General features: G+C 41.9%; 1 protein-coding gene across 2 annotated transcripts in view; it reads left to right on the top strand.

Moving 5' to 3' along the window:
- Positions 1 to 1,201: 1,201 nt before the first annotated feature.
- Reln (reelin) overlaps positions 1,202 to 12,717 on the top strand; it is a 459,087-nt gene continuing 447,571 nt past the window's right edge. For both annotated transcript variants that reach the window (XM_036180358.1, XM_036180357.1), the window contains exon 1: positions 1,202 to 1,717. In XM_036180358.1, the coding sequence (XP_036036251.1) occupies positions 1,426 to 1,717 (292 nt within the window). In that variant the 5' untranslated portion in view covers positions 1,202 to 1,425. The remainder of the gene's footprint in view (positions 1,718 to 12,717) is intronic.

Raw genomic sequence — 12,717 nt, 5'->3', positions numbered from 1 at the left:
AGAGCACCAGTCTAATAATTATTATTAGTTGCGTGTGTGAATGTGTGTGTGTGTGTGTGTGTGTGTGTGTGTGTGTGTGTGTGTGTTATACAGCTGTTGAACTTCGAGGGGATTTGAAGTATAAGAGACCAACAGGCAGTTAGGCCCTTTCTATCTACCGAAACTATGCTTGGGTAAAAGGAAGAAAAAACCGCCTTCTGACACCCCCCTCCCAAACTCGGGCTTGACTATCCTTTCCGATATTACAGTTTCCGAGTTCCTGTACAAGAAGACTTGCTTATCCAGGCTTGGTGGTTAACCCCGGGGACGATGAAGAAATGATTTAAACCCTGGCAGCGCTGTTCTCCAGTTTCTGGATGTTGCAGGGCTCCTGCCAGCCGTGCTCCGTTAAAAACCTGCTCCTAGTCCTGCGTTCGACAGCTCATTACCACCCGCTTCATCGCTGCTGCCAGCCACTCCTCTGCATGCCTTCCCCTCCCCCACCCCAGGCACAGTGGTCATACATGACATGTAAAGAAATAAACTTGGACTTAAAATTTATTGCCCCCATCTCCGCCCTAGGAGTCCGGTAGCAAAGCATCACAGCAGAGTCTGGCGAAGAGCATCTGTCGGTTCCCCACGGCCGAGCAGCCCGACAATCTGGCCCCACACCACTCCAGGTGGCAACCCCACTGTCACCCAATCTCCCTGCAGATGAGGACCCGGCCGGGGGCAGCGTCGGGGCTGCGAGGCCTGGCTGGGAAGGGCGCGCGGGGCACCGTCGCGGTTCTGGGCCACTCGCGGGCGCGTCACCGGGACAAGTGCTGGCCACAGGGGCTGCGGGGCGGCGGGCCTCGAGGGGCGCGGGGAGCAGCCAGCGCAGACAAAGAACGGCGCGGTCCCCGCGGCCCTCGGCTTCCCCGCTCATCCTCGCAGAAAGGGCAGCTGCGAGCCCAGGGCTTCGCCTCCCAGGGCAGCCCGTCAGCCGGTCCGTCCGTGGTGGCTTCTCGTTTTGCAGCTACAGAACAGCCCTGCCCTTCCGGACCGAGCGGGACGAGGGCAGGGGACGCGTGTTAAGCGGGCGCAGCCCGAGGTGCAAGCGGAGCCCGAGGGGCGGGGACGGGAGCGGGGGCGGGGGCGCGGCTGGGACACGTGTGGCGACGGCGGGAGGAGGGGGGCGGCGCCCGGGGCTTTAAAAAGGTGTGGAGGGGGCGGGCGCTTTCCCAGGCCCGGCCGAGGGGCGTCGCGCACACACACAGGCGGCGGCGCTCGGAGGCGGACGACAAGCTCTCCGCGCCGGCTGCTCCGGCCCCGCGCTCTCGCTGCGGCGGCCCAAAGTAACTTCGGGAGCCGTGGTCTCCCGCCAACTTCCCCGCGGGCTCGGTTGCCCGGAGCCGCTCGGCTCGAGCCCGCGGCCGGCTCGCCTTTCCTGCGTGTGGCTCTTCCATGCGGGTGGCTCCAAAACTGAATGAGAGAGCGCGCGGGGCGCGCGGCGGCACCGAGCGCGGCGGCATGGAGCGCGGCTGCTGGGCGCTGCGGACTCTGGTCCTGGCCATGCTGCTGGTGGCGACACTGAGGGCGCACGCGGCCACCGGCTACTACCCGCGCTTCTCGCCCTTCTTTTTCCTGTGCACCCACCACGGGGAGCTGGAAGGGGATGGGGAGCAGGGCGAGGTGCTCATTTCCCTGCATATTGCGGGCAACCCCACCTACTACGTACCGGGACAGGAATACCATGGTAGGTACCACGGCACCCCTATGCGCCACCGTGGCCCGCGAACGCATCTTTTCATCCTCTTCCTTCTTCCCAGGGGCCAACCAGTCAGGGACCAGGACAAACCCCTACCACAGCGGGGTGCGCTGCCCCGGGAGACAGAACGAAGTTAGTGGAGAATGGAGTCCTGAGTTGGGATTTCAACAGTCCCCTGACATATCTTGGAATGAACTGGCGCTTAAGTGACACGCCAGACAAGCTTGGGTACTGCTGCCTTTCCCCCTCACTCCCAGTTCCTGCAGCTGCCCAACCTGCGCATCTTGCTTTCTTAACTCCAGTACTTGGATACCAGACTTTTGTCCCTTTCTAAGTCCCGGCTGGTGGGTCCCCAGGTGGCGTTGGGGTTGTCATTGGGCTTTTCAGGCCAGCTGCCCAGAGATTGGAGCACGCTGGTCTGTGGCTGCTCATGCTGCCCACCAGTCCAAAAGTTCCCGCTGCTCTCAGCCAGGAGTCCCTCGCGATCTACTGAGTGTGAGGCAGTCCTCAAGAAACAGAGCGGTTGTTTCCAGCCTTTATTCTTTCAAAGGGTCGTTTAAAATGCCAGTAATTGATAATTTCTCTCATTCCCTTCGTCCTTTTAGCCTTGGCGCTTGCTGTGCCGTTAGCATTGTCTGGGTGATTCTTACTAATGACTTGTGTCTACACAGCTTTAACTCCTTGGTAGGGCTGCATGCCACTCGCCAAAAGCGGATCCCTCTCCAAAGGGGTCATTATGCAGCCCTTCATCGAGGTTAAACATTACTCAAAATAAAATTTAGCTACAAGAAGAATAATTTAATGTAGTGCATATATTTTTAAATCAAGTGGAGTGTGAGGGAAATAAAATATGTTTACTTTCTGTATTCATACTGGGACTTCTTCAATAATGATAGAAACCATTAAATAGGAAAATGTCCACAAAATATTTATACCCAATGAAATAGAAACTATTGTTGGGTGAACTCATGACATCCATAGATGCTGTCTCTAATAGGCTACAGGTGTTGACATCGCAGAAGGTAACTAAGGGCCGCTGGCATTTTACATGGATTTGCATGTGAATACACAGGAGGTTTTTTTTTGTTTCAGAAAACCTTCCTATCTGCCCCCAAAACACTTAGTCTGAATACATTCACCCTAGATATTTAAAAGAGTGCTTTAACAACTTTCTTGTGGTGTGGTGGCAGCCTTGTCTGTGGAATTTTATTTAAAATTTTAATTTTAGAAAATTAATTTCTGTAACTAGTCTCTTTAACAAACGGGCTTATTTGTATGTGCCCTTCTTCCAAGAATTATCTGGCAATTTTTCTGGGGTTGCGGAAATCTTTGAAGTGGAAGGAACATCCAATAGGATGACAACCCAGACCTGACCCACAGACTGACTGAGATTGTTGTCACTTGGTGTGACCCTTGGCAGAGGTGCTAGCTAGCCTGTTAGCTGAGAGAGTGGTAGGTCAGTGAGTGAAGGCTGACTGTCCAGTGTGAAGGTGCCACTGTCCAGTTGTGATGGGAACCTCTGATGACAAAGCAGTATTATCCCACACTACCCAAATCCTTTGTACTGTCCCAGTCAAGAAAGCTTGAATAAAAATAAATATAAATAAATAAAAATAAAAAGCTTGAATAAAAATGCCATTTGTAGCTTTGGTTTGCTATAAAGTTAGCATATAAACCTGAGATTGACTGTGATCACATCACTAAACCAGGAAAGGGGTGATGTATTACTTCAAATTAGGCATTGTAGAGAACAGGTCCCAAATACCTCTTTTATGCCACCAGAAAGGGTGGAGAGATTTTACAATGTACCTTGAAAGGTCAAATTATTATAGAGAATAATGACATTTTAAATTCACATTAAATATCATATCAAAGTTTTAGATGTGGGAACTAGAGATATAGCTTCAGCCCTTCTAAGTGCTTTTCCTATAAAATGTTCTACAGGTACGACAAATGTTTAAAACTGAAGTAACACCTATATAAGCCTTTAAATTTTAAACTTCTGGAAATGAAAAAATTATAACATCTGTAAGAATTGACTCACCATAGGAAAACACAATACGTTTGTGGCTGACGCATTTTGATGCGTGTTGGAAGCAGAAGGTCATTTGGACAAAAAGCTTTCTTATGCGAGGCAATCTGTAAAATACTGGCTTGAGAATTTCTTTCTTTTAGAAAAGGCTAAATATTTTAAATGCTGCACTTACATGGGGGGAAAAAACGGGGTTGTCTTGGATTTCACCCGAGATCAGCGATTTGGATGAATGCTGTTTGGGTGGAGAGCTGGTAGTTTTGAGTTTTTTTCCTAAAGACTGCATTAAGACAGAGCTGCTGTGTAGAACGGTACAAATCATATACCATTAATGGAGATGTCAGCTGTTCTCTGAGGCTTGTGTTGGCTGACAGTGCATAACACAAGTGGTCCACATTATTCATTCTTGTATGAAATATGTTTATTTACAGATTTCTGTTGGAAATCTTTGATGTAACAAAGGCAGCAATACAGTGCTGAAGAAGTTGAAACCGTAGCAGAACTGCCAAGGTCTTTAAGCAGTAAACCTGCCTGTTTGAAGTCATGGAGCTCATTTGATGAGTTTCCAACTTATAACACACAGGTGGCATCGGTATCTCCTTTCCCATCTTCCCGTCTGTTTGTAAATTCTGTTATACGGGATTCTTGATGGCATTGTTAGTCATGACAAACTATGATGTCTTTTCATGAATACACCACAATGCATGGTTCAGCAAAAAAGGCGCCACCTACTTCATGTTAGTTTAGAAAGGTCTCAAAATTAGAATGCTTTTGCTTTCTAGAATTTATTTTTGAGGGAGTACAAGTCAAAAAATATGTACAGTTTCTCAATGAGATTTCCAGACTTCAAATCTGTGATTTTTTTCTGTTGAAATTTGGAAACAATTAGAAAAGGGAATGGGAGCCTAGGTGGTCCAGTCACAGCTGGTTCTCTTCCTGCCACGCCCAGTGATGCTGCTTCTTCCCAGGAGCAGTGCAGTTCCGTGTGAAAGCTGAGTTGAAGTCTGCAGCCCACTCCCCGTGGAAATACCTCGTCCTCACACACACCCTTAGGTGCATAATTACCATGTGTCTGTAACTCCTCTCCCTGTCACCCAGTCACTTTATAGAGAATTGTAAATGTTAAATTCTCCCAGTTTTAATTAAGACTTTAGAAAGATTTTTTTTTTCCTTTATGCCTGGGGCAACTAATATCTCTGGGGAAACAGATAATATGCTTTGGGACAAAAAGCCTTTTAAACACTCGTGAATTCATGTCAATTAAGAGCCTGCCCACCATATAACTGACATTACTCAACCACCCTGGGAAGAAGAGGCCAGGCATACTATAAGAGAACAGCAAAGCCGAGCATAAGTAAAGGAGTCTGTCCCAATTCTTCAGGACAACTTACCAGGATATGTAAAATAGACTAGAATCCCTGCTATTTGGTAGCATAAACCAGAGGGAGTATTTCATTTATCCATGAGAAATAGGCTCAGAAATACCGACTGAGGGAAAAACAAAGATCAGAATTTACCTATAGTAGAATCAAATTGGTGATGTGGCTGGCGGTGAAAAGGAAAGGGAGAATTTTATTTCGTTTTCTTAACCCAGCAGCACTATGAGTAGTTTTGTGATTCCATATTTCCATTCCATCATTTTTCACAAGTGATATTGTGGGGAAAGCTGGAGAATTAATTTCCTAATGCCCAGCCAGAACATTCCTTTTAAAAGGTATAATCAGGACGAATTACTAAGGGTTCTTTGTTGTAATAATTAAAGTTATTACTTTAGTGGATATATGTGCTTTACAATCAACTGATTGGTATTTAAAATTTTCTCTTCAAAGAAAGCATAATGTAGTGAGTGGCCTTTAAAATACAGAAATACAATCTTTTTTAGACACATATTTTGAAAACACTCCCAGGCTCAATTCCTTTTAAGGGAATGATTTTATTTGAATGAAAGTAATTGTGGTTGCTACTGTCACTACTATTGATTAGTGTATGGCTATTTTTCCTTGTTATGTTTTTGAGTCTGGAGTCAGCATGTTTTAACTGTTAAACTCATTCGTCACATGCAGTTTCTAAGGGAAGTGCACCTGTGCACTGTGCACATGCATCTGTGAAAAGCGGGCGTTGAAAGCATGCGCATCCACTTGCCACATAGTTTATCCTACTCTCTACAATTTATTCCACACATAGTTTATCCTACTCTCTACAATTTATTCCACACATAGTTTATCCTACTCTCTACAATTTATTCCACACATAGTTTATCTTACTCTCTACAATTTATTCCACATATATTTTATTGACATAGTTCAGATTGTTTTCTGAAAGCATATACATCTTGCTTTGTGTAATTTATATTTTGTGTGTTTTAATGCCAATCTTAAGCTTTACACAACAGGTATTTGGAATGATAATCTAAAACATCTCATTTGGATGGAACTTGAGTTCCTTCATAGCACCACAATACTAGAAATTATTTACTTAGAATAATTCCCTTCATCTTGTGAATGTTTATTTTGAATGACTATTTCATTTATATGTTAAAAAATAAAATATAATTGTGTCTCTATAGTCATGAACTGCCTTACTCCAGTAAAAGTTTCTTTATATATTTAAAAAGGATAATGTATATTTTCTCAAGTAACTATTAGTAGATTTCAAAGTTTTCATTGACTGATTTAGTTAAAAGAAAACATTTAAAAGTGTTTTTTAAATTTGTTTTCACACTCTTGAGTTGACTTCATAGGATGATCTGTGAGCCTCATTAATTACTTAGGAAAGATTACACATTAGGTCACAATTTTAGTCTGATAATTTGTAATCCTACATTGAGCAATTATTAATTATAATTAATTGTACTCATTATGTCCTCAGTCTTCTCAAGTATTGTTGAGAAGAAGCTCCACATCTGAAAATCATGAACTCAGTAGCCAGTACTTTGTGAACATTTAATTTAAAACCTTTGTAAAGTCCCTCATGTCTTGTAGAAGCAGAAAAATTAGGGTTCTGTATACTCAGGAGAAGAAAGAGGGGTGCATCAAGATTGAATATAGTAAGATCACTTTGAGCAGAGAGAAACGGCTTAGACTTATGTCACAGTATTGACATAAAGCATATAAAAAAGGAAATAAATGTATCTAAATTTTAATTTAAATAGAAACATGAATCCATCATCTCCTGATTAATGAAGTAAGCAAACCAAAATATAATTTCAGGCTCACCCATTTATTTTGTTTGTTTGTTTGTTTTTTGTTTTTTCATAACAGGGTTTCTCCATGTAGCTTTGCGCCTTTCCTGGAACTCGCTTTGGAGACCAGGCTGGCCTCGAACTCACAAAGATGCCTGCCACTGCCTCCCGAGTGCTGGGATTAAGGCATGCGCCACCACTGCCTGGCGACAGGCTCACCCATTTTAAGCAAAAACAAATTGTATAACACATAAATACCAAGGACTTGCTCAGCAGTTAAGGGTCTAGATTGCTCTTGCAGAGAACCTGAGTTCAGTTCACAGCACTCACATCGGGGGCTCCTAACCTCCAGGAACTCCAGCTCTAGAGGACTCTGACACCCCTGGTGTCTGGAAGCACCTTTACCCACCCACATACAGGCACATAATTTAAAATAAAATCTTTTTTAAAAACAAAGATTCTTCATGATTTTAAAAGAAGAAATCTACTTGTAGGACATTCCCCATGAAGTCACCCGTTTTGGGGAAGTAGCTTGGAGAGCAGTTTTTACTCTTCAGTACCCACCATGCCCAGATCGATCATTGAGTTTCTTGAAGGGGTTGACTGCTCTGCATACTGGTTGATTAATTATTTTTTAAATATGTGCTTCTTGAAAACTATATACATAATTTTTTTCTTTAAAATTTAAATCTCATAGGATTCAACCATAGAAAATAGTTTGAGGGCTATATGTCTAAAAAGTACAAATGTTGGTTTGAGGTATGAGGTTTGGCCCAGAAACATTTAAAACTCTTGTTATTCTTTAATGCGGAATGAGTTTTCTTTAGAAAAACAAAGCTTTATTTTTAAAAAATCCTATTGATTAAAGGACTGCTTTTAATCTGCTAAGCTGACAGGTTTGAAACAGCACTAATCATGGAGAGAGACTGCTGTCCACAAGCTGAGGGACCGGGAAGTCATGCAGCTTGTCACGGAGTGCCCTGTCCTCAGTCCTGCCCACTTCCTGCCAGCTTTCCCCTGGCTTCTCTCCTCAGTTTTCGATGGCCTTTCTACTTCCCGGTATTGCCTCCTGCTTTCCCTTTCTTTTTCTTTTTTTCTCCGTCGTTGTAACTGTTTTTCTTAATCCTTTTGTCTTTCGACCTTTCACACTTCCCTGTAACTGCTCCTTTTGTGTGCTCTAAGTGTAATGTGAATGCTGTCACGATATTTACATCATATATTACAGTCACTGACTATTTGCAATAACTGAAGTGGGTAAGTAGGTTTATATAATGCTACCTTAGAATATCAAATTTTCTATTTTCATGGCAATTTTTTAAACAGTAGGTTGTTTATTCCCAGTAGAAAAGCAGCTCCTTCTTACAGACTCTGGGCAGTGGTGGCACACACCTTTGATCTTAGCATTCAAGGAGGAAGAGGCAGGTGGATCTCTGTGAGTTCAAGGCCAGCCTAGGCTACAGAGTGAGTTCCAGGACAGCCAGAGCTGTTACACAGAGAAACCCAGTCTCAAAACAAAACAAAACAAAACCACCACCACCAACAACAACAACAACAAAAAAACCAAACCAAAAATAAAAAGAACAAAAAATCTTTCAGTTTGCAAGCCTGTAGTTATTTAATTTTGAGTTACCTGTTCTTACTCCGGTCAACCTGTAGAATCTGAGGAGAAAGCAGACACCCTAGTACTGACTCACACTCCCAGCCCTGTTTCTAATGTAGGAGCAAGTCTAGTCATATTTCAGAGTCGCAGTCATTATAGAAGTGTAGCAAGATCCTGGTACGAAGTAGGTATGACTGAAAGCACTTTGGTCATCTGGCATAATGACCCTCCACGAGATAAGAATTGTTCACCAGGGCTGGAGGTTAAGAGCACTGGCTGTTCTTCCAGAGGTCCTGAGTTCAATTCCCAGCAACCACATGGTGGCTCACAACCCTCTTCTGGCCTGCAGGCATATATGCAGACAGAACACTGTATACATAATAAATAAATAAATCTTTAAAAAAAAAAGAAAGAAAGAAAGAAAGAAAAGAATTGCTCACCTATGCCTACCCAGTTTTGTTTTGCCAATGTGTGGCATCCCTTAAGGGAAATAATAGATTGAGCATATTGAGGGTAGTCACAAAAGTCAAAAGAAAATCAACTCCTCACCAAATGATTAATGAGAAAGCGCTTCCCATCCCAAATTAATACATGACTTCCCTACAGTTAGTTATAAGGAAGCTGAATATATAGCCTTCATCCAACCAAAAATTTTTGTTGGTTTAGCCAATTCCTAACTAAAACCTTACTATTCCTGAATTATCCTTTTTAGTGGCTATAACACTCTAGAAATGTGTATGTGGCTTGGTGATAGTCTGGGGAGGCTGATAGGATAAAGACATCAGTTTAATATATTTTATCAAATTCTATTTTATAACCTATTAAATTATGTAAAATAAAATGTAATTCTGTTTCTGCTAAATTAGAATCAAAAGATACTGATTTTGACAGTATATTCATAGTTGTTAGATCAAAGATTGACTGAGAAACTTAAGTTCACAGTTGTCTGGTGGTAATTGGAAGGGTAGTACATTTACAATAAAAAATACACTAGTCAGGGAGGCATCAGCTCTTCAGTATATTCTTACTTCACTGTAGCAAGGTGTGCATGACAAGTGACGGGTGGGGTTAGATGGTCTCAATGGCAGATTCTATGATTTACCAGTTACTTAACCCAAGTCCTGTCTGCAAGTCTGGGTGGTATCGTCTTCTCTAGACTGTACTGGAGCAAGAGTGCCCTGATTTCAGACTCTGTAACCCTCATTTGGTGTTATACATTTATTGTTTTCACTAAAACTCCCCTTCATGTTGTTCAGGTGAACTTTGTGTTCGGTCAGTGTCTCTCAAGTCTCTCTGTAGCATGGTCTAGTTCACTGATGTGAAATAGAAGTGGGATCTCTAGGAAGTGTTTGATAAGACTGGCCTTCGAAGGGAATCTTGAAAATGCCTCAACAGGTCATTGCCTATTTCTCCTAGTGGAGTATGGATGCAGCAATCTTATCACATGGCCATGTGCTAACAATGCTCACATGCTGTTATTTGTACCAGCCCAGAAATAATGTTTAGATTTCAGTATTGTAAGAAGTTACTCTTCTTTTACCTGTTGGTTGTGCTTCTTGTATTAAACTCTGAATGGCCTGATCCTCCATCTGATACACTTTCAGAATATCCCTTAAAATATTCTACTTATGCAAGTTTCAAAAACTTAAATTTTATGTTAATGTCACTTATACTTTGGGAAAGTAACCTCTGCTTGACCCCCAATTTCTGGGATTTCTTGTATACCAACAGTTTATGTTGCTCGTTTCTTTCACTGAACTCTATTTCCTGGCATTCCTATCTCTCTAAAGTGCAGTGTCACCATATATAAATCCTGTTGACACTTAAAACACAGTAGATTGTGACGTGGTTGTAAATGTGAGTTTTGCCCCAACTTTAACCTTATTTGTTATGGATGGCTCAGCCTCTAGGACCAAATCCAAGCCTGTCATTCCTCTAGCGTGTTCCATATTGACAGAGGAAACAGACATCCCTGCCCTACCTTCAGGAACATGCAGTCTCCCATTCAGTTCAGGCACCTTTGTTGTGAGTGCTGAGATATCCTATGATAAGATCCAGTTCTTTTTACATTTCCTTTTCCTGTATAAACACTTCCTGCATTTTCATCCTGCAAAACATGATCTGTTATGTCCACTGGTTGTGATGGGAACTATAAGGAAATTAGTTGGTCCTCAGTTCCTAGAAAAAAATTAAAAAGGCTGAAGAGATGGTTCAGCAATTAAGAGTACTGTGCTCACAGGGGACATGAGTTCAGCTTTCACCAGTTACATCTTAACTGCTCAAAACTGAACGTAACCCCAGCTCTATGGGATAGCACACTTCTGGTCTCCAGACATGCATACTCATGACTTGTGTGCATATGCTCACACAAGGCACACATACACATATACACAATTAAAAATAAATATTTTTAAAAAATGGATTTCCATTTCCATTCCAGGCACTGATACTTTCTGGAAAAACAAATAAAGAACTCAAGAGACTTTTGAATAATTAATAACAATACCAATAATAACTTATAATAACAACACTAATACTATAATATAAACACTAACAGTACCAGTTAATGTGTACCAGACACCCATCTGAATGCCTTATGTATTTTACCATAGCATCTTGAAGTAGATACTTATATGTCCCTTTTATGGATGCAGAAACTGAGTCTCTGAGGAGTATTCTGTATATGACTTATTTGCTATTATTGACAGTTCTTAGTCCACTCTGCCCCAGAAACTATACCTTGATGCATTTAATTTTAGAAATGATGTTTATTTTATGAAAAGAGAAATAACAGAAGTAGTTAACAGTCATCTCAAGAAAGAGAAAATAAAAAAAAAACTGGAAACAAAGTTTGTTACTTTAAAGTTAGTAAATGAAGAATGCACATTCTAAGCGGAAAGCTGACACCTTTGTTAAACAGGCTGGACAGAAACTGTCTTCAGATAAAGCCAAGGAGAGATGCACCTGGTGTATGTGGCCCCCAAGAGTTAATGTGCCTTCAAAATGTGCTGATAGAAAGTACAAAAAAGAGTCAATTTTTGTTTACATTTATTTTTGACACTTTGAAATTGTAACTTGTAGTAAGACTTTTTAATAAGTATGATTGTGGGTTTTTTTCTTCACCAGTAGGATATGAATATCTAAAGAATGTTAAAAATTTTGATATTAGAAACAGACATTTAAGGGGATTTTGGTTGACATTTATTTGTGCTATATTCCTTTCTTTAGGAAGTTGTGTTAAATGTTACCCACTTGCAGCAGGGTCCTTGTTGGCAACACAACTGACATTGGTTCTGCCATGACAGCCTTTCATTAAAATCCACATGATAGATTGATAGGAAAATACCCAGTGAAACACCATTTGTTTTGTACTTAATGTTGCAGTTATTTTTCATATATGAATCTCTTCATCCTTGTCTCCAAAAGTCTCATCTCCAGGGTTGAGGTGGGGATGGGAGAGGACCACAAAGCTGTGTCTGGTGACCAGAATCTGCCCTTGCCTCAGACTTCCATTAGTATACAAATGTCCTGATCATTGCAGCTAGCAGTTTATCCAAAGGTTTGACATCAGGCTTGGACTGAGATCTACTGAGTCTTTTTATAAGTGAACTCAAAGGGTAAGGGCCTGATTCTGTCTCGGGTTTCCTCTTGTGGAACACATGGGTTGTTGGAGGGCCTGGGGTCCATTTCTGTGTTCCCCAGGAGAGAAAAATTTACCTCATTTAACTTCAACAACTCTGAAATAGCCTTCATTAAAATACCATAAAAACACAGAAGTATTCTGTGTATAGGCACCTTTTCTCAAGGCTGACAAACTAGGTTATGTCTCCTACTAGCATTTTCTGATGAGCTTCTTGGGAGGCGGGGAAGGAAGTCACAACATGGCTTACAAAGAGCTCTGACCTATTATTACAAGGATTAACATCTTCAGAATTTTCCCTTCAAATAAGACTGGCTTATTCCAGACTGTTGACACACTCTCAGACAGACACTTCGTTGTGAAATATTTTAAACATGTAGAAAACTACAGTAAACGGAACATTCAAAATTGGTGTCACTAATGAGGACCCAGAGGGTAGCCATCTGTATCTGTTGAAACAAAATACAAATATGGTTGACAGCAAACTCTTCCCATTGGTTAAAATATTCAGTGCCCCTAGAGTTGTTGATCTGCC

This window comes from Onychomys torridus, chromosome 3, assembly GCF_903995425.1.
Source record: "Onychomys torridus chromosome 3, mOncTor1.1, whole genome shotgun sequence".
NCBI classification, from domain to species: Eukaryota; Metazoa; Chordata; class Mammalia; order Rodentia; family Cricetidae; genus Onychomys; species Onychomys torridus.
Note: the sequence above shows the minus strand (reverse complement) of the source record. Positions and strands in the feature narration are given on the sequence as shown.